At 43.8% G+C, this 20640-nt stretch overlaps 1 protein-coding gene across 1 annotated transcript in view; it reads left to right on the top strand.

Annotated features, from left to right (window-relative positions):
- PITPNC1 (phosphatidylinositol transfer protein cytoplasmic 1) overlaps window positions 1-20640 on the top strand; it is a 316307-nt gene that overhangs the window by 145179 nt on the left and 150488 nt on the right. The window contains exon 2 of the mRNA XM_005584753.5: window positions 9528-9676. Coding sequence (XP_005584810.2) covers window positions 9528-9676 — 149 coding nt within the window. The remainder of the gene's footprint in view (window positions 1-9527; window positions 9677-20640) is intronic.

Raw genomic sequence — 20640 nt, forward strand, 5'->3', positions numbered from 1 at the left:
ATTATACAATTTACGAAGCATTTTAATTTTTAAGTTTTTTTTTCTCACTTGATTCTCACCATGTCTTGTGAGGTATTCTGTTAGTTTCGTTTTAATGATAATAAACTGTGGCTCAGACAAGTAAGTCGTCTAAGGTTACAAAGCTAGTCAAAGGTAGAATCAGGACGCTGGCTTCACGTTTTCATTTTTAAAACCCCATTGCTTTCCATCACAGCCCACTGTGAACAATTATCACCTCTCTGGAGGCCCAGGTAATAGCCAGTCCTCAGGAAGGGAGGGCCTCTCCAAATGCAACCCTAATTACTAGTGCTCTACCTCACCAGCTTGGAAATACATGGAAACTCTCTCTTTTTTTATTTTTTATTTTTTATTGAGATGGAGTCTCACTTTGTCACCAGGCTGGAGCACAATGGCGCGATCTCTGCTCACTGCAACCTCCTCCGCCTCCCGGGTTCAAGCGATTCTCCTGCCTCAGCCTCCCGAGTAGCTGGGATTACAGGCACACACCACCACACCCAGCTAATTTTGTATTTTTAGTAGAGATGGGGATTCACCATGTTGGCCAGGATGGTCTCAATCTCTTGACCTCGTGATCCACCCGCCTCGGCCTCCCAAAGTGCTGGGATGACAGGTGTGAGCCACCATGGCCGGCTACATGGAAACTCTTGATCTCCCTCCGAAGTCTGACCAGCCAGCCTCCAGAGTCTTGGTAAAGTCTTGGTGGGGCATCATTGCTCCACCCTGAATCCAAGTTGGTCTAGATTAGGGTCTAGCCTGGCATTTCCATTAGGAGAATGTGAGCCACAAATGAAAAGCACACATGTAATTTTAAATTTTCTTTTTTTTTTTGAGACGGAGTCTTGCTTTGTCGCGCAGGCTGGAGTGAAGTGGCATGATGTCGGCTCACTGCGAACTCTGCCTCCCGGGTTTAAGTGATTCTCCTGCCTCAGCCTCCCATGTAGCTGGGATTACAGGTGCCCACCACCACATCTGGCTAACTTTTGTATTTTTAGTAGAGATGGGGGTTTCACCATTTTGATCAGGCTGGTCTTGAACCCCTAACCTCATGATCCACCTGCCTCGGCCTCCCAAAGTGCTGGGATTATAGGCGTGAGCCACTGCGCCCGGCCTAAATTTTCTAATAGCCACATTTTAAAAAGTGTGTAGAAAGAAACACATAGGCTGGCTCACAGTAGCTCACACCTATAATCCCAAAACTTGGTGAGGCTGTGGTGGGAGGATGGCTTGAGGCTAGGAATTTGAGGCCAGCCTGAGCAACATGCAAGATACCATCTCTATAGAAAAAATACAAAACTTAGCTGGACGTGGTGGTGCTTGCCTGTAGTCCCAGTGGACTCAAAAGGCTGAGGTGGAAGGATTGCTTGAGCACTGGGGGTCAAGGCTGCAATAAGCTACGGTCATACCACTGCACTCCAGCCTGGATGACAGAGCGAGACCCTTTCTCTGAAAAAATAGAAAAGAAAGAAAAGGAAAAAAAAAAAAGCAAGTGAAGTTAATTTTAAATATATATTAGTTAACCCAGTATATAAAAAATATTTCAATCAACATAAAAATTATTAATGAACTATTTTGCTTTTTTTTTTGTAGTAAGTCTTCCAAATCTAGTGTGCATTTTAGACTTAAACAGCACTCCCAAGACAGATGCTAAATTTTCATTGGCAGTACTTGATCTTTATTTAGAATTCATAAAATTCCCAGTTGAAAGAGTAGATTCACATACCCAAAGTGTTTCAAACATATATGAAGGTTTTCTAATAACGGAATCAAGCACCAGTCTTAAATTTAAATTAATTAAAATGAAAATTTAAAATTTAGTCCCTCTATTCCATGGGCCACGCTTCAAAGGCTCAGTAGCCACACATAGCAAATAGCTTTGGTCCTGGGCAGAGCAGATCTAGATGAACTGCTGAGGGTGACCCAGACTGGACCCAGCCATGGAATAGAACAAGGGTCTGCAAACTTTTTTCTGTAAAGGGCCAGAGAATAAATATTTTCAGCCTTGGGGGTTACATAGTATCTCAAAGTATTCAACTCTGCCATTGTAAGTGAAAGCAGCCATAGAATGAATGAGCATTGCTGTGTTCCAATAAAACTTTATTTACAAAGCAGGCACCAGCCTGCATGCTTTGCCAACCATTAGACTAGAACATTTGTCCTAGGGCCTTAGCTGTGCTGTGGGATTACCAGAAAAACAGACAGCTCTCACCTCTAGCTTTCTGAGACGAGGTTGTCAAAATCTGGACTCACTGGATCTCCTTTCCTGTGTGTAATTAGAATTTTGACACCACTCGGTGTGAAGCAATGATGGGCCGGAGTCCTGCGTAGTTTTATCCTTCAGGCACTCTCTGCAGTGGACAGTTTGTGCGTCCTGAAGCAATTGCTTCCCCGTGCTTTAAGGTCCATGTATTGATAGCGAAGAAAGCTGGAAGAAAGGCTTCAACAAAAGCATTAATGGTGATGTGAAGAATGCAGGAAACTCCCAAGAAATCCAAATGGTATCACTCTCTGCTTTTCCATCTATCCACATAGCCAGTGTGAGGCAGGGATCACACACATTTCACAGCTGGGTAAATATGTGATTTCACATTAAATCAGAAGGACAGGTGTTTCTCTGTGCTTGTTAGGTGATGTGGCATCTGCTCATTTTGATGGTAAAGGCCAAAGTAAATAATAAATTCTGTTTCCTGACCTGGGGCCTTGAGGTCCCCAGGCAGGGAGTAACACCACCCAATTTGGGAATCTACATTGCAAAGCCATGGTTCCCACTGTTCACCTTGTGATGTTTGGAAATGGTATTGGGACTAATGGAGGGAAAGAAAGAGTACAGGAAGGGAGGGCATAGAGATGGGTTGGCAGGAAGATGGTACCCACTTGGTGCTTTAGGGTAGGGGGTTATGGGAGGCTGGTTTTGCAGAAACTCTGAGACACGGCAGCTGGGGAAGAGTGAAGTGAAAATCAGTCATAACTTAGAGCTCTGCTGACCCTAAAACTTTGGATCCAGTATTTCTTCAGGAATGGCTGATGTTGAAGTTATTGTTAGCACTCATTTGATAATCCCTTACTGTACTTAGAAGTTTTGGCTTGGGGTTGCCTTTTTTAAAAATCAAGGTTCAAGATTAAATGACTCGGCTGGGTGCAGTGGCTCACGCCCATAATCCCAGCACTTTGGGAGGCTGAGGTGGGAGGATCACCAGAGGTCAGGAGTTCAAGATCAGCCTGGCCAACCTGGTGAAACCCTATTTCTACTAAAAAAAAAAAAACAATAATAATACAAAAATTAGCCAGGCATGGTGGCGTGTGCCTGTAATCCCAGCTACTTGGGAGGCTGAGGCAGGAGAATTGCTTGAACCTGGGAGGCAGAGGTTGCAGTGAGCCAAGATTGCACCACTGCACTCCACCTGGGTGACTCTGTCTCAAAATAAATAAATAAATAAATAAATAAATAAATAAAATATATATAAAAGAGTTTGCAAAAGTTCAAACTAATGAAACTGCTGGGCTTCTTCAGCACATTATGCAGCTCTGCCTTGCCTCAAATTTTGCAGCTCTATCAAGTATACAGTGCAGTGTGTGGGGAAAGATCTGGATCCCATGATGTTTTTGAATATGGAGGTAATTATTTGGAGTCACTGTTGTGACGATAACTCACAGAGGTTCAGTCTGCAGCATGGAACTGTCTCTAGTCATGATTGCCTGTAATGATGATTACCCAAACTCTGGCATTATAACAATAGGTTTTACAAAGTTAGAGCATAATTGCTCCACCATTCCTTACATGTGCACATACTCAACAACTTTGATCTTTCAATCAGATTTTTGTTATTCATCTTCTGCAATAGCAAAGGTCAGAGGCAGTAGCTTTCTGCCACCTCCCTCCCCACTTTTTAAATTATAATGAGGCCTAGATTTTTAAAGCATTTAACTTGGTAAAGAAATAAGGGCTGAAGTTGTGTGGACTAGAATGAGTACAGGCTTTGGGGGGTCAGGATCCCAATTCTGACATCTAGAAACTCCGTAACATGGAGAGAGTCTTCAACCTCTCTGCGACTCACCTTCCTCGTCTGTCAATATCCACTTGGCCAAATCATTGAGAGATTAGAAATGAATATAGGCGGCCATGCGCGGTGGCTCATGTCTGTAATCCCAGCACTTTGGGAGGCCAAGGCAGGTGGATTACGAAGTCAGGAGTTCGAGACCAGCCTGGCCAACATGGTGAAACCCCGTCTGTACTAAAAATACAAAAATTAGCTGGGTGGTGGATGCCTGTAACCTCAGCTATTTGGGGTGGCTGAGCAGAGAATTGCTTGAACCCAGGAAGTGGAGGTTGCAGTGAGCTGAGTCTTGCCACTGCACTCCAGCCTGGGAGACAGAGCAAGACTCCATCTCAAAAAAAAAAAAAAAAAAAGGAATATAGGCCGGGTGCAGTGGCTCACGCCTGTAATCCCAGCACTTTAGGAGGCCAAAGTGGGAAAATTGCTTAAGGCCAGGAGTTGGAGACTAACACAATGAGACCATGTCTGTACAAAAGTTAAAAAATAAAAATCAACTGGTGTGGTGGCACACTTCTGTAGTCCCAGCCACTCGAGGGGCTGAGACAGGAGGATCGCTTGAGCCCAGGAAGGCGAGGCTGAGGTGAGCCACTGAACTCTAGCCTGGGTGACAGAGTAAGACCCTGTTGCTTTTAATTTTTTTAATTTTTTATTTATTTTATTTACTTAGTTGTGTGTATGTGTGTGTGTGTTTGGTTTTGTTTTTGGGGTTTTTTTGTTGTTTTTTTAAAGACAAAGTCTCCCTTTGTCGCCCAGGCTGGAGTGTAGTGGCGTGATCTTGGCTCACTGCAACCTCCACCTCCTGAGTTCGAGTGATCCTCCTGCCTCTGCCTCCCGATTAACTGGGATTACAGGCGTCCACCACCACACCCAGCTAATTTTTGTATTTTTAGTACAGACGGGGTTTTGACATGTTGACGAGGCTGGTCTTGAACTCCTGACCTCAGATGATCCGCCTGCCTCGGCCTCCCAGAGTGCTGGAATTACAGGCATGAGTCGCCGCGCCCAGCCAGACCCTGTCTCTTTTAAAAGAAAGGCAAAAGAAATATAAAGCACTTAATCAGTGCCTTGCGCTAATGGACAATGAATAAAGTGATGCTATATCATCATCATCATCAGTTCTATGATCAATTCTCAGGCTTTCAAGGCTTTAGAATCTTTCTATGTCTTTGGATGTTGTGGCCTTTATGCAACATACAAGTTTGGAGCTGGTGGTCAGGGATATGGTATTTTCACTAAGTTAGGGATGGAGCTTTATAAGAAATCAGTGTAAAGGAGGAAAAAAGAAACAGGCGTCCTAAAGACAGAACGTGTGTTGCTGAGCAAGTGCTGATGGCTGCCTTCGCCACCTTCTGCTACAACGGTTCTCAGCATTTACGTGCATTTCAGAAAGATTCCCATTCTCTTCTCCCCAGAGTCTGAATGGAGAAGGTCTGGAACAACCTGAGATTCAGCATTTTTAGGAGTGTCTCTGGAGATTTTGAAACAGGTGGTTTAAGGACTTTCTGTCTCTTCTCCCTCCCCCAGATGAGGAAGTACTGCTTGTGTCTGCGAGTCAATATGAGATTTAAAAACAACAACAAAACCACTGCTCCTGGAATGGTCCAGTTCCCATGGCCACGACCAGCAAAATGGGCCTGATTTCCTTAGGAGGGGAAGAAGTGACGGCTGCAGAGTCCTTGACCACCTCGGTGTCTGGGCTCGAGCATCCTGCCACCCCCAGCGTCTGCAGGTCACCCCCAGACTGACGCCATCTCAGTGAGCTAATGCCAGTGTCTGCCCTGCGCCGGCTCATTCAGCAGCCACTGGAATGATCAATGAGGCCGGCCACCCGGCCCTCCATCGGCTGCCGGTGAATCAGCTGCCTCAGCCATTCGCATCTCCACTGAGCAGGAAGCGCTCGAGCTGAGCCAGCCAGGGCTGACTGGCGTCTGGCTAATGGCTTTTCTATGTCATGCACTGACCTTGATCCCATATGTTTTTCATACGTGAGTGGGTTGGAGCGCCTGAAGATGGTCCAGTGGTGGAAATAACTCGTCTGCCAAGCCCCTCACCGAGGTCCTGGGCAGTACTTTGGTTTAGGGGTATCTGCTTCTGAAGCAGAAACAGTGCTTTTGTTTAAATTGAGGTGAAATTCACATAGCAGGCCGGGCGCGGTGGCTCAAGCCTGTAATCCCAGCACTTTGGGAGGCCGAGACGGGCGGATCACGAGGTCAGGAGATCGAGACCATCCTGGCTAACACGGTGAAACCCCGTCTCTACTAAAAAGTACAAAAAACTAGCCGGGCGAGGTGGCGAGCGCCTGTAGTCCCAGCTACTCGGGAGGCTGAGACAGGAGAATGGCGTAAACCCGGGAGGCGGAGCTTGCAGTGAGCAGAGATCCGGCCACCGCACTCCAGCCTGGGTGACAGAGCGAGACTCCGTCTCAAAAAAAAAGAAATTCACATAGCATAAAATCAGCCAGGTTAAAGGGAACAAGCGGTGGCATCTGGTGCGTTCACAATGTTGTGCAAAACCACCTCTATCCAAAAACACCTTCATCGCCCCAGAAGGAATCCCTGTACCTGTTGCGTGAGTGTACTAGGGCTGCTGTAACGAAGCGACACAAACTGGGTGGCTTCGACAACAGAAATTTGGGGCCAGGAGCGGTGGCTCATGCCTGTGATCCCAGCACTTCGGGAGGCCGAGGTGGGTGGATCATTTGAGGTCAGGAGTTCAAGACCAGCCTGGCCAATATGGTGAAACCCCGTCTCTACTAAAGCTATAAAAATTAGTCGGGTGGTGGTGGCGCATGCCTGTAGTCCCAGCTGCTTGGGAGGCTGAGGCAGGAGAATCACTTGAGCCTTGTAGGCGGAGGTTGCGGTGAGCCAAGATCACACCACTGCATTCCAGTCTGGGCGACAGAGTGATACCCTGTCTCAGAACAAACAAACAAACAAAAAGAAATTTACTGTCTCACAATTATGGAGGCTAGAAGTTTGAAATCAAGGTGTCAGCAGGCTTGGTTCCTTCTGGAGGCTGTGAGGGAAGGATCTGGTTTGGACCTCAACCCTTGGCTTTATAGATGGCCGTTTTTCTCTCCACATCATCTTCCTCTATGCCTGCCTGTGTCCATGTCCAAATTTCCCTTTATTATAAGGACACCAGGCATTTTGGATAAGGGCCCACCCTAATGACCTCATTTTAACATGATTACCTCTGTAAAGACCCTATCTCCAAATAAGGTCACATTCCGGGTTACTAGGGGTCAGGACTTCACAGTATGTATTTTGTGGGGGACATGATTCAACCTTTAACAACATTAAGCAGTTTCAGTACTTTGTTCCGTTCTATGGCTGAATAATATCCCATTGCATGTAAGCATTTATTTTTTGAGCCCCAAGTACAAAGCAACTGTCAGTGAAATCTCCACCCCCTGGGTAGTGTGTGCCCGTCTGTATAAGGTGGCATGTTGATCTCACAGGTATAGGTCACAAATCTGCAATCTATAAACACTTTTTCTTACTGTCTTCCTCCTTGAAAAAGTGTGAGCCCTTATGAGCAAAAGTCAAAGCAGTACTGGACTAAGGGAAGAGAGGTCAAGCTTCTGATCCTAAAATTAATTTTAAAAATTGATTTCAGGCTGGGTGCAGTGGCTCACGCCTATAATCCCAGCACTTTGGGAGGCTGAAACGGGCGAATTGCTTGAGCCCAGGAGTTCAAGACCAGCCTAGGCAACATGGCGAGTCCCCGTCTCTACAAAAAAATACAAAAATTAGCTGGGCATGGTGGCACGCACCTGTAGTCCCAGCTGCTAGAGAGGCTGAAGTGGGAGGATTGCTTGAGCCTAGGAGGTGGAGGTTGCAATGATCTGAGATCACACCACAGCACTCCAGCCCATGTGACAGAGTGAGACCCTGTCTCAAACAAAAAAAGATGATTTCATCTTTAAATTTTATTTTTCCTTTTCCTGGTCTTATCCCCAGCACTCCCCACTTCCTGCAAACACAGGTGCACACACACAGACCCGTGCACTCATACGTTCACATTAAGAGTATTTTCATGTGACCATTCTGGCAAGGGGTGTGGCACAGATAGGAGACACAGGCCTTTGAGAAGACCCAGGCAGCAGCTTGCTTCCATTGTCATGGTTACTGGGCTCAGTCCCTAGGGCTGGCTGCAGACCAGAGCCTTTCAGAGCGTCTTCACACTCCCGTCCCTGCTCCTGCTTGAGAATGAGAGAGAGACCTTCGGGCACATGTGTCTTCTCAGCTGTGAAACTAACTGCACTGTTGACTTGTACATTTCATCGGCCCCCTTAATTTAAAATCTGTTTCTGTCTCTTATACAGACAAACAGGGAACTCGAATCCCTGCAGATTCTTAGGGAATAACCCCAAGTCCTCATTAGTTTGTTGCAGACTCAGGCCCCACTCCACCATCCCAGAGGCGTCGGTGGTCATGACCCAGTGTCTGTCTCTAGTAGGGACGGCAGCAGGATCGCATCGTCCTGCGTCCTGACTCTGAGCAGGGTTGTGCCTCATGCAAAAGTTGTTTAGTTTCCTCCTTCCTCTCTCCCCACCCCCCACTCTCTCTTTTCCATCAAGTTCATTTTGCCACTTTGAAAGTCCACTGGGGGAAGAAATGCCTGCTGGCCCTAGGGTTTTCAGAGAGGCAGGAAGGCAGATAGAATAGCTCATACAGGAAGAAAGGACAGAAAATGTTCATATAGTAGGCTGCTCCACATGAGCATTTTAGGGTAAGATAGGTGATTTTTGGGGCCTTGGACTGGAAGGCTCCACACTTTTCATGGAATTGGCTGAAAAGGAGCTAAAGGTGCTGTAGGTGGTCCTCGGCAAGGAGCAGCCTTCGGGGGCTCAGATTCTGAACCTTGGCTCTGCTCATGGTGGGGCCTGGGCCTCTGGAGCTTTGAAAAGCTTCCAGGTGATTCTAATATCCAGCCACCTTTGAGAACCGCTGTTCTAGGGGACAGAGGCTTCCGGGAGAATTGAGCATTTTGAGAGAGGGAGGATAGAAGAAGTAGATGATATATAATGCTCCATGTTCAGCAATGCCGCTAATTAGGCAGAAAGCAAGGGCAGAAATCACACACCCTTGGCTGTCTTAGGCCAAGCAGGACTCTAGCTCCATTTCACCCTGTAGAATGCAAAGGGAGACTCCAGTGTCCCCCTTCCCAAGGTTTCATCGGCTGCCAAAGCTGACAGACTGCCAGCCACCCTGCCGAGCATTTGCCAAGGTGATGGAAAATATTGACGGGAACACTCCGTCTCCACGTTCTACTCACAACTGGTTCTCTCCCTAGCTCCCAAGGAAAAGTAACACGAGGCCCATGTGGCTGCTTTCTCTTCTCAGCAGAAGGTGCTGATGTTATTAGTGGCTCGCCAAGCCGTGGTTGGAGGGGGACGTCAGGGGCATGCTGTGGGGGCTGACCTTTCTGTCTCTGACTCTGTTTTTGTAGTACAAAATTGGACAGCTGTACATGATCAGCAAACACAGCCATGAACAGAGTGACCGGGGAGAAGGGGTGGAGGTCGTCCAGAATGAGCCTTTTGAGGACCCTCACCATGGCAACGGGCAGTTCACCGAGAAACGGGTGTATCTCAACAGGTGAGTCATGGCAGCCTGCGTTCTGCCCAAGAGCCCCTGCCCACCTGACCCCCTGGTGTGACAGTGAGGCTGTGGGTGTCTGGGATGAAAAGGTCACTTGGAAAGTAACTACATCCACAGTCTACAACCACCAATCTCGTTGCTTTTGAAAGCAGAATCTGCCTGGCCAGGCGCGGTGGCTCACACCTGTAATCCCAGCACTTTGGGAGGCTGAAGGTGGTAGATCACTTTAGGGCAGGTGTTCGAAACCAGCCTGGGTAACATGGCAAAACCCCATCTCTACTAAAAATGCAAAAATTAGCTGGGCATGGTGGTGTGCATCTATACTACTCGGAAGGCTGAGGTGGGAGGATCACTTGAGCCTGGGAGGTTAAGGGCTGCAGTGAGCCAAGATCATGCCACTGTACTCCAGCTTGGGCGACACAGTGAGACCTTATCTCAAAAAAGAAAAAAAAAAAAAAAAGAAAAAAAAAGAAATATATTTTGTTGAAATTAACTGTCTGTTCCAGCAAACAAGTCTTACGTCAGCCATTTCATGAATACTTTTACCCCTACCTATGGCATCTCCGATTGGCCCATATGTGATTATCCAGAAAGTATTTCCAATGCCCCTAGCTGGGCAGTGCCCCAGTTTATTCACTGACACCAGTGACTGTCCATTCTCAGGGCCTCGGACATGGTCAGACGTCTCTGAGAGGAACCATATTTAGAGTCCCATTCTCGCCTTGGCCCCACTCCCCAGCAGCTTGAATTGGACTATTCCTTCTTGATGGGAGACTTTGGTTCCTGTCACTAGGGTGGATGGAAGTCTCCCAGACCCGTGTCCTGACAGTGAAGGGCATGAGCTGATTAAAATGATGTTTTAATTTGCCCAGAGATGCAGTACCAGGGAATTCCTGAGTCACGATGAAATGCAAATGAGATTGGTCCCATTCATCTATTAGTAGCTGTGAATTCCTAGGCTTTGGAACCAGTTCAGTGTCCAGCCAGCTGTTGATTTGCAGGGGCAACTGAGCTCTGGGTCTGGCCTGGGCATGCTTTCTTTATAGAGACAGGTTTCTCAATATGCTGCTTTGGCATTCTTAGTGTGGAGGGTGTAAATCAAATCCTGAGCAGGTTTCTCCTCGGGGATCACCTCTGCAGGGCAAAGAGAAGTGAGGGAGATGCAGGAAAATAGAAACCGATGGAAAATTCCATTTCTTGGCATACAATTGCATTCTCTCAAGTTATTACCTGGAGAATGTTCCTTATATATGAAAATCAGGAAGAATTTTAGGAACTTTATAAGTTTTGCTGAAACAAAATAAGAAGCATCCAGCTGTCCCTGTCATGTCTGTTTTGTCATATCATATTTATTTCGTATTTATTTAAAAGAAGAGTAATAAACATTAGTAAGAGGGAAAGTTGTTATAAATAGATGTGGACTTCCAGTAATAGTAAGGAAAAAGATTAATGGGGACCCTCCACCACCTCCCATGACAAACAGGATGAAATATAACTATGTAAAGAAGCTGAGCTCAAAACAAAGAAAGGGAAATCCTCTGAGGCTAGAAATAAACAGGCAAACTGAAACCGGAATGGAAAGCAGACCTGCTAATGCTAACGAAGGGCATTGGGGGGACATCAGAAGAGTGTGGGTTCTGACATCTAGGGACTGGGCATGTCATGCCCATGGGGAACAGGTTAGGGTATCAGGCCCACATAAATGGAAAGTTGAAACTGAGAATCAGGCATAAAAATAATTTTTGACAATCAAGGGCTGAGAGAGTTTACTAACTCTGAGACCCGTATTGAAAGAACTACTAAAGGATGTGCTGTAAGAAAGAGGAAACTGAGCCCAGGAAGAAGGAGGGGGAGTTCTAGAAGTAATAATAAATGAAGAAATTGATAAACAACTAGGTAAATCTTTGAATGGATGTAGGATGTTTTAAAAACAGTAATAATAAGACAACAATAGCACAGAAGATGGGAGGGTAATAATTATAGTAAAAAGCACTTTAAGGTGCTAATATTGTTTAGGAATTAGAAAAAATATTGATTAATTTTAGATTTTCCTTTTTTTTTTTTTTTTTGAGATAGCCAGCTCTATTGCCCAGGCTGGAGTGCAGTGGTGCAATCTCGGCTCACTGCAACCACCACCTCCTGAACTTAAGCGATTCTCGTGCCTTAGCCTCCTGAGTAGCTGGGACTACAAATGTGCACCACCACAACGCCTGACTAATTTTTGTATCTTTTAGTAGAGACGGAGTTTCACTATGTTGGCCAGGCTGGTCTTGAACTCCTGACCTCAAATGATCCATCAGCCTTGGCCTCCCAAAGTGCTGCGATTACAGGCATGAGCCATCGTGCCCAGCCTAATTTTAGATTTTCTGAGACAAGTATGCATATTCAAAATATAAAGGTAATCTCTGAAGGGGTAGTAAAATAATCCATAACCTCCGAGAGAAAACTTGATCAATCCACAGAGGGCCCGGAAACAAAAAAGAGAAGCCTACAAAAAGCATGATAAATAGAAAACACAAATTTGAATGGTAAAATGAAATGTCAAATACTCACTATAATTAGCCACCCTCGCAGCTACAGATGGCCATGTGACCTAGTTCTGGCCAATGAGACATAAGATTTTTTCCTCCTTGATAAAAAGAGGGATGTTCAAGGAATAACTTTGCTATTCAAAGAGAATCTGTTCTGATGTATCCCCACTTCATGATTTGTGTGTAAGAAAGTGGAGAGTATGGGGGCTAACTGTTGGAAAGAACACTAATAGTGCCTACCAAGTGAACCTTGATAACAACACTGGACAATAACCATACCAAAAAGAAACTTATAGGCCAATCTCAGTTGAGAACATAGACATGAAAATACTACATAAAACATTAGCGAATAAAATACCTCAGAAAATAATAATAACAACAATGTATCATGACCTAATCAGATTTACCCCTGAAATTGATGAAATTAACATTTAATAAATCTGTGTACTTATTCGGAGTAAAGTCAGGAACACATTAAGGATCCTTGTTATTACTATGTCTGTCCAACATTGTGTAAAGGTCCTAGCCAATGCAATAAAACAAGAGAGAAATAAAGAGGAAAGGAAGAAACAAAATGATCATTTGCAGATAACATGATTGTCTGATAGAAATTTCAGACATTTTTTACAGCTGTTGCCATCAATATGAGAATTCAGCAAGATCGTTGGGTACAATCCATATAGAAAAATCCACAGCATTATTATACAGCCGGAAAAATAGAGAAAATATAATTTAAAACATTTTTATTTATAATAGAAAAAGAAACAAAGTTACCCAGTAATTAGCCTACAAGATATGCAAAATCTTTTTGGAGAAAAACGTAAAACATTTGTGGAAGTCATTTTAAAAGCCCTAGACAAATAGTGAAATATACCATATTCATGGATGGGAAATGTTACAAAGTTGGCATCAAATCTCAAATCAATCTATAAATTTAATAAAATTAACTTAAAATGCCAACATGTTGTTTTTAAAAAAATAGAACTGGTGCTGGGTGCGGTGGCTCACGTCTGTAATCCTAGCACTTTCGGAGGTCGAGGTGGGCGATCATGAGGTCAGGAGATTGAGACCATCCTGGCTAATATGGTGGAACCCCATCTCTATTAAAAATACAAAAAATTAGCTGAGCGTGGTGGCACACGCCTGTAGTCCCAGCTACTTGGGAGGCTGAGGGAGGAGAATCGCTTGAACCTGCGAGGTGGAGGTTGCAGTGAGCCAAGACACTCCAGCCTGGGTGACAGAGCAAGACTCCATCTCAAAAAGAAAAAAAAAAAAAAAAGAACTGGAGGAGATATTCGTAAAATTCATATGAACAATTTGGAAAGCTGAAGGAGGGACTTGACCTACCAGATGTCATTATAAAGCTAATTAACTAATTGCCTAAGTAATTATATAAGTAATTAAGGCAGTGGGGTACTAGAGCAGAGTTAAACAAACTCATGGAACAAAGTAGCCCCAAAACAGATCCAAGCCATTATTAGTGCTTTGTATTTAACAGAGCTGGCATAAAATTATTGAGGGGAAGATGAACTCCTCAGTATATGATGTTGAGATGACTAGTCTTCTAATTGGAAGAATGACTAGAGCCCTCCTTCACACTACACACACAAATAAACTCCATGGCTGGGCATGGTGGCTCATTCCTGTAATCCCAACAATTTGAGAGGCCAAGGTGGGAGGATCAATTGAGCCTGGGATTTCAAGACTGGACTGGGCAACATGGTGAAACCCCATCTCTACAGAGAATACAAAAATTAGCCACGTGTGGTGGCACACACCTGTGGTCCCAGCTATTCAGGAGGCTGAAGTGGGAAGATTGTTTGAGCCCTAGAGGTAGAGGTTACAGTGAGCCAAGATCACGCCACTGCACTCTAGCCTGGGCAACAGAGCAAGACCCTGTCTCAATAAATAAATAAATAAATAAATAAATAAATAAATAAATTCCAGATTGATTAAAAACCTAAATGTGAAAAAATCAAAAGAAAATATATGCAAGTAGCTATATTATTTGGATAGTAGACTAGGACTAATTAAATAAAACATAAATAAATGCAATCATTAATATTACAATGCTAAAATTAAGAGCCTTTGCATAGCAAAAAACACACACATAAAAAGTTTAAAAAAAAAAAAACCTTTGCATAGCCAAAGACACCAAAATTAAAAGAACCATCCCTGGGCCGGGCGCGGTGGCTCACGCCTGTAATCCCAGCACTTTGGGAGGCCCAGACGGGCAGATCACAAGGTCAGGAGATCGGAGACCATCCTGGCTAACATGGTGAAACCCCGTCTCTACTAAAATACAAAAAAAATTAGCCAGGCATGGTGGCGGGCGCCTGTAGTCCCAGCTACTCGGGAGGCTGAGGCAGGAGAATGGTGTGAACCCGGGAGGCGGAGCTTGCAGTGAGCCGAGATAGCGCCACTGCACTCCAGCCTGGGCAACAGAGTGAGACTCCATCTCAAAAACAAAACAAAACAAAAAAAAGAACCATCCCTGCCTGGAAGTAAGTATTTGAAAATGCACATATAGACCAAGGACTAGTATTTAATTGAAAAAAAAAAAAAAAAACAACTCTTAGAGATCCTTTTTTTTTCACTTTGAAAAAAAAAAAGACAAAATAATCCAATCAAAAGATGGGCAAAGAATTGAACATGCAATTCAGAAAAAAGGAAATGTGAATGGGTAATATATACATGAAAAAAGTTCTCACCTTATTAGAAAACAGGAAAACACAAAATAAAACAGCAATAGCATCCTCTTTTACACACATCAGATGGACAAAAATTTTAAAAATCTGCTAATGTCAGGTGTTCACAAAGATACGTGAAAACAACTCACTTCCAATGCTAGTAGGAGATATAAACTGATATCACCTCTTTAGAGAGCAATGAACAGCAACTGGAAAAGTTGAAAACATATATACATTCCACTTAACAATTATATTTCTAGGTAGAGCCCTAGAAAAATTCTTGCACTGTACACAAGGAGACATTTACCAGGAGATTAGTCCTAATGCTGTATGCAATAGAAAAGAAATGGAAGCGATTCAAATATCTGCGAATGGGAATACATTATGGCACATTCACTTAATGGAAAATTCCACAGCAGTTCAACTTAATGAACCAGACATACTTTGATAAATTTCAAATGCACAGCATAATGTGCAATATATCAGCTGCAAAAAAAAAAAACAAGGCCGGGTGCGGTGGCTCACGCCTATAATCTCAGCACTTTGGGAGGCTGAGACGGACGGATCATGAGGTCAGGAGATTGAGACCATCCTGGCTAACATGGTGAAACCCCATCTCTACTAAAAATATAAAAAATTGTCCAGGCGTGGTGGCGGGCGCCTGTAGTCCCAGCTACTCGGGAGGCTGAGGCAGGAGAATGGCGTGAAGCTGGGAGGCAGAGGTTGCAGTGAGTTGAGATTGCACCACTGCACTTGAGCCTGGGCGACAAAGCGAGACTCCGTCTCAAAAAAGAAACAAAAAACAAATGTATATATACACATATAATATGATGCCATTTATATCTATTTTAAAGATATACATAATATTACTACATTTATAGATATTGTTTACAGACAACCACATATGTAATAAAAGCATCAAAACATGGAGAAACCACCCTCAAGTTGTGGTTACCTTTGGGAAGAGAGAGGAATGAGTTGGCATGAGAGGAAACTTTACCTGTATCTACAACATTTTATTTATTTTATTTTATTTTATATATTTTTTTGAGATGGAGTCTTGCTCTGTCACCCAGGCTGGAGTGCAGTGGCATGATCTTGGCTCACTGCAATCTCCACCTCCTGGGCTCAAGAGATACTCGTGCCTCAGCCTCCTGAGTAGCTGGAATTACAGGTGTGTGCGCCCACGCCTGGCTAATTTTTGTATTTTTTAGTAGAGATGACGTTTCATCATGTTGGCCAGGCTGGTTTCAAACTCCTTACCTCAAGTGATCCTCCCACCTTGGCCTCCCAAAGTGCTGGGATTACAGGTGTGAGCCATCACACCCGGCCTATTCGTTTTTTTAAAAGAAGAAAGTTCATCACAAATATAGGGAAATGTTAATTTGTTAAATCTGAATGGTAATGTTAAAATTCAGAAGTGTACACCAAAAATGGTCTATTTTACTGTAATTTTAAATAAAATCGAAAATATAAATTCTGGGTGGCAGATACATGCATGTCTGTTACCTTTCTCTTGATTTTTTATGTATGTGAAATTCTCCACAATTAAACATAATATTTTAAAAGTAAATTAGGTGGAGAAATGGAACCTGCTTACTGTCAAAATTGGGTGGATTAGTGACTGATTGAATAACAAAAGGTATGGATGATGGATAGTGGCAACCAGGAGAGAAAATTCTATGTGTAACTTAGAAAATAATGTGATTTAGTAATGTGACTCAGAAGTCTGAACTTGGTCCTATTAGATTTTTTTTTTTTTAGATGGAGTCTTGCTGTGTTGCCCAGGCTGGAGTGCAGTGGCGCAATCTCAGCTCACTGCAAGCTCCGCCTCCTGGGTTCACACCATTCTCCTGCCTCAGCCTCCCAAGTAGCTGGGACTACAGACATCCGCCATTACGCCCAGCTAATTTTTTTGTATTTTTTAGTAGAGACAGGGTTTCACCATATTAACTAGGATGGTCTCGATCTCCTGACCTCGTGATCCACCCGCCTCAGCCTTCCGAAGTGCTGGGATTACAGGCGTGAGCCACCACGCCCAGCCGGTCCTACTGGATTTTTTAAGCCAACATCTGGCTAAATATCTAGAAGATATCCATACCCTTGAGAAACCCACAGCCAGGAAGGGTGATAACTTTAAAAGATTGAGTGAGGGCTAGGCACGATGGCTCACACCTGTAATCCCAGGACTTTGGGAGGCCAAGGCAGATGGATCACTTGAGGTCAGGAGTTCGAGACCAGCCTAGCCAACATGGTGAAACCCCGCCTGCTAAAAATACAAAAATTTGCCAGGAGCGGTGGCAGGCACCTGTAATCCCTGCTACTCAGGAGACTGAGGCGTGAAAATTGCTTGAGCCTGGGAGCCTGAGGTTGCAGAGAGCCAAGATTGCATCACTGCACTCCAACCTGGGGGACAGAACCAGACTCTGTTTCAAAAAATAATAGTAAAAATAAAAATAAATAAAATAAAAGACTGAGTGAGGATCCAGAAAAACTTCAGTAGTTTGGAATTACAGGCCATTTTCTATCAAGATGAAATTAAATAGGGGCAAGTGTATGGTCTTATCTTTGGATCCCAAAATACAAATTATATAAGTATGGGATAAAATACTAATAACTTTGCAATGGCCTGTTTGAAAGAAATACAGTAGTTTTAGTTGACAATTCAATATGAAGCAATTATACTTATATATATATACACACACACACATATACATACACAATAATTTATGAGTGTGTATGTAATAGATATACAGCTGCAAACATTATTCTTCAACTGCATCAATAAAAGTAAAGTAAAATATCTAAAACCATGTACTTGATAATCCCGCCCAATTTTCCACTAGTCAAAACATACTTGGAATATTTTTATCTGTTCCTAAATGGCACACTTTAAAATGGATATAGACAAACTATATCTAGTAACTCAGGAACTAGAAACTCAAGTGATAGAACGACTGAAGAAATCAAGGATACTTAACCTGGAAAAGCTAGACTTGGGTGTATCATGGTGCCATTAGATGGAGAAGAATCAGAACTATGTACGCCACAAGACCTCGCTTAGCAGGACCAATGGGACCAAGGCCGGTGGGTAGGAATGCCAGGAGAAAGACTTCGGCTCAGGTTAAGGAAGACATTTCCAAGCACACAAACCATCTCAGAATGCCTTACAGTGGATTTTGCTGTTGCTGGAGGTGTTTCAGCAAGAGCGAGACCCTGTTCCTCAGGTTTGTCCTGAAGGAGATTCAGACATCTATTAGGCGGTTGAACATATTGGGTGGCTGGTTAAGGTGGACAACCTGGAAGATCCTTTTCAACCCTAACTTTCGACACTCAGACTATCTGTCAGACATCGATTGTCCTGATTCTCTTCCAGCATGCATAGGTAACCAATGAGGCACAAGAAAAGAAATATTTTTAGTTACGCTTGCACCATTCTAAACCAGGTCCACCATTTCATAATTTTAAAAAGTTTGTATTTTTGGCGTATTTGGTAGAGTAGGGATGCATATTTTAGAACCAGTAAGATTATGATTTAGCAAGAGAGAAAGAAAAAAATTGACAGAATATGAATTAGATAAATCCCCATAATCCTACAAGAAAACCAAATCCATTACTTAATCGTCACAACCTAGAGCCACCTCAAGGTGACTCAAGTCCTACATGCATAAGTCATGTGACTGCCTTGTGGGTTGGGCTGCTTCAGAATCGTAATTCATTAAACGAGTATTAGCTGAAATGTACGACGTACAACACATTGTGCAGGCATTGGAGAGAATCCCTTAAGAAATAAGCCATGGTCATGGTTCTTGCCTCCTGATCAAGGTACGGTCCAAGGCCATTTGGTTCCAGCATTTTCGCAAGTCCACAGGGGAGTGGGTCCTGATTGTTGGACCGGCCGTAACTAAGATGTTCCCAGTGCCCATTTAATAATGTACACAGAGAAATATCGTTGACCTATGGACCTGAACACTTGAGCCGGCATAGTGAGTGGATTCTCTTCCTTACATCAATCTGTATGGGAAGTCAAACCACATTCAGAAACTGCCTTATTGATTGCCTAAAGTAATTATTAGAGGCACTGGAAATATTCAAAGCCTGTGTAATCAGAGCCTACTCTCTAGTTAATGTGGAAATGAGAAAGTTGCTCAAAGGGGAGTTAGAGTCAACAATAATTATTATCACTAAGCAAAGAGAGCGTAAACACCCGTCTATCGACCTCTGGTCCGCTTTGGCTGGTGGTTACATTGTCTATGGGGGATGAGTGGGAGACAGGCCAAAAAGGAGGCGTGAGGCTTTAGCAGTCAAGGTCCGCAGTTGCCAGCAAGAGAAACTGAGTCTCTTGAGCAGAGAGGACATTTCATGGAAAGATGTTAGGAGTCCTCAGGATCATCTGGAGGCTTAAGAGTGGGCAGAAATCAACAGCCCCATGATGACAGCCATCTTTAAGTAGAGCCAGATGGCTTCATTCTGCCCCCAGCCATCAGCACCACAGCTGTCCTGAGTAGATCTGAATTGTCCCTTTTTTCTTTCCATCACTTGTTCCAAAATCCCAAACACAAGTGCCCCATTGGGTTCCCAGACGGAGCCCTGGGCTACCAGTGAATGGGAGAAAGGAACTGCTAAACTGTTTCCCGAAGTGGCTGCACTATTTTATATTCCCATCAGGAATGCCATAGGGCTCCAATTTCTCCACATAATCACTGACGCTTGCTATTGTCTGTCTTTCTGATGATAGCCATCCTAGTGGGTGTGAAGTGGTATCTCGTTGTAGTTTTCATTTGCATTTCTCTAATGACTAATGATGTTGAGTGTCTCTTCATGTGTTCATTGGCCATTTGTATATCTTCTTTGGAGAAATGTCTATTCCTTTGCCAGTTTTTTAATTGGGTCTAATGTCCTTTGAAAATGCCATTCATCCTTTTAATACATGCCTCTCATTTCCCAGAGATTGTGAGATTGCTTCATCTGGCCCCCTCCTACAGCATCTGACATACTGTTGATATATTGTAATGGTTGCCTATTATACTTGGTATATGAGTACTAATGCATTAGTACATTTACATTAGTACTAATACAATAATACATTCGGTAGTTGTGCTAGGGCTTTTTTTTTTTTTTTTTAGAGGGAGTCTCGCTCTGTCATCCAGGCAGGAGTGCAGTGGCATAATCTTGGCTCACTGCAACCTCTGCTTCCCAGGTACAAGTGATTCTCCCGCCTCAGCCTCCGGAGTAGCTGGGATTACAGGCACCTGCTACCATGCCGGGCTAATTTTTATATATTTAGTAGAGACAGAGTTTCGCCATGTTGGTCAGGCTAGTCTCGAACTCCTGACCTCAGGTGATCTGCCCACCTTGGCCTCTCAAAGTGCTGGGATTACAGGCGTGAACCACTGCGCCCAGCCTGTACTTGAGCTTTTGATCCAGTTCAGTTAACCAAGTAAGTAGTATGCCTTGGCTCATCTTCAAAAATCCTGGTTACAACTGGCATCCAAGGAATGGGGGCATGATACAAATCAAATTCTAGAATAGTGATTCTAAATAAAACCTGTCACCCAGAAACATATGAAGGTGGACTTTTCTTTTGTCACCTTTTCTTTTCACTTAATCACTAGCATCTCTCGGATCCCTTCCCACTGAAGCCCAGGAGGGGAGGGAATGGGGATGGGGGTGGAGGGGCACTGGAGAAAAGATGGAGGCTATTTTTAGGCTTGTTTTTCAGCCATGAAGTGTCATGTTC

The sequence above is a fragment of the Macaca fascicularis genome, chromosome 16 (assembly GCF_037993035.2).
Source record: "Macaca fascicularis isolate 582-1 chromosome 16, T2T-MFA8v1.1".
NCBI classification, from domain to species: Eukaryota; Metazoa; Chordata; class Mammalia; order Primates; family Cercopithecidae; genus Macaca; species Macaca fascicularis.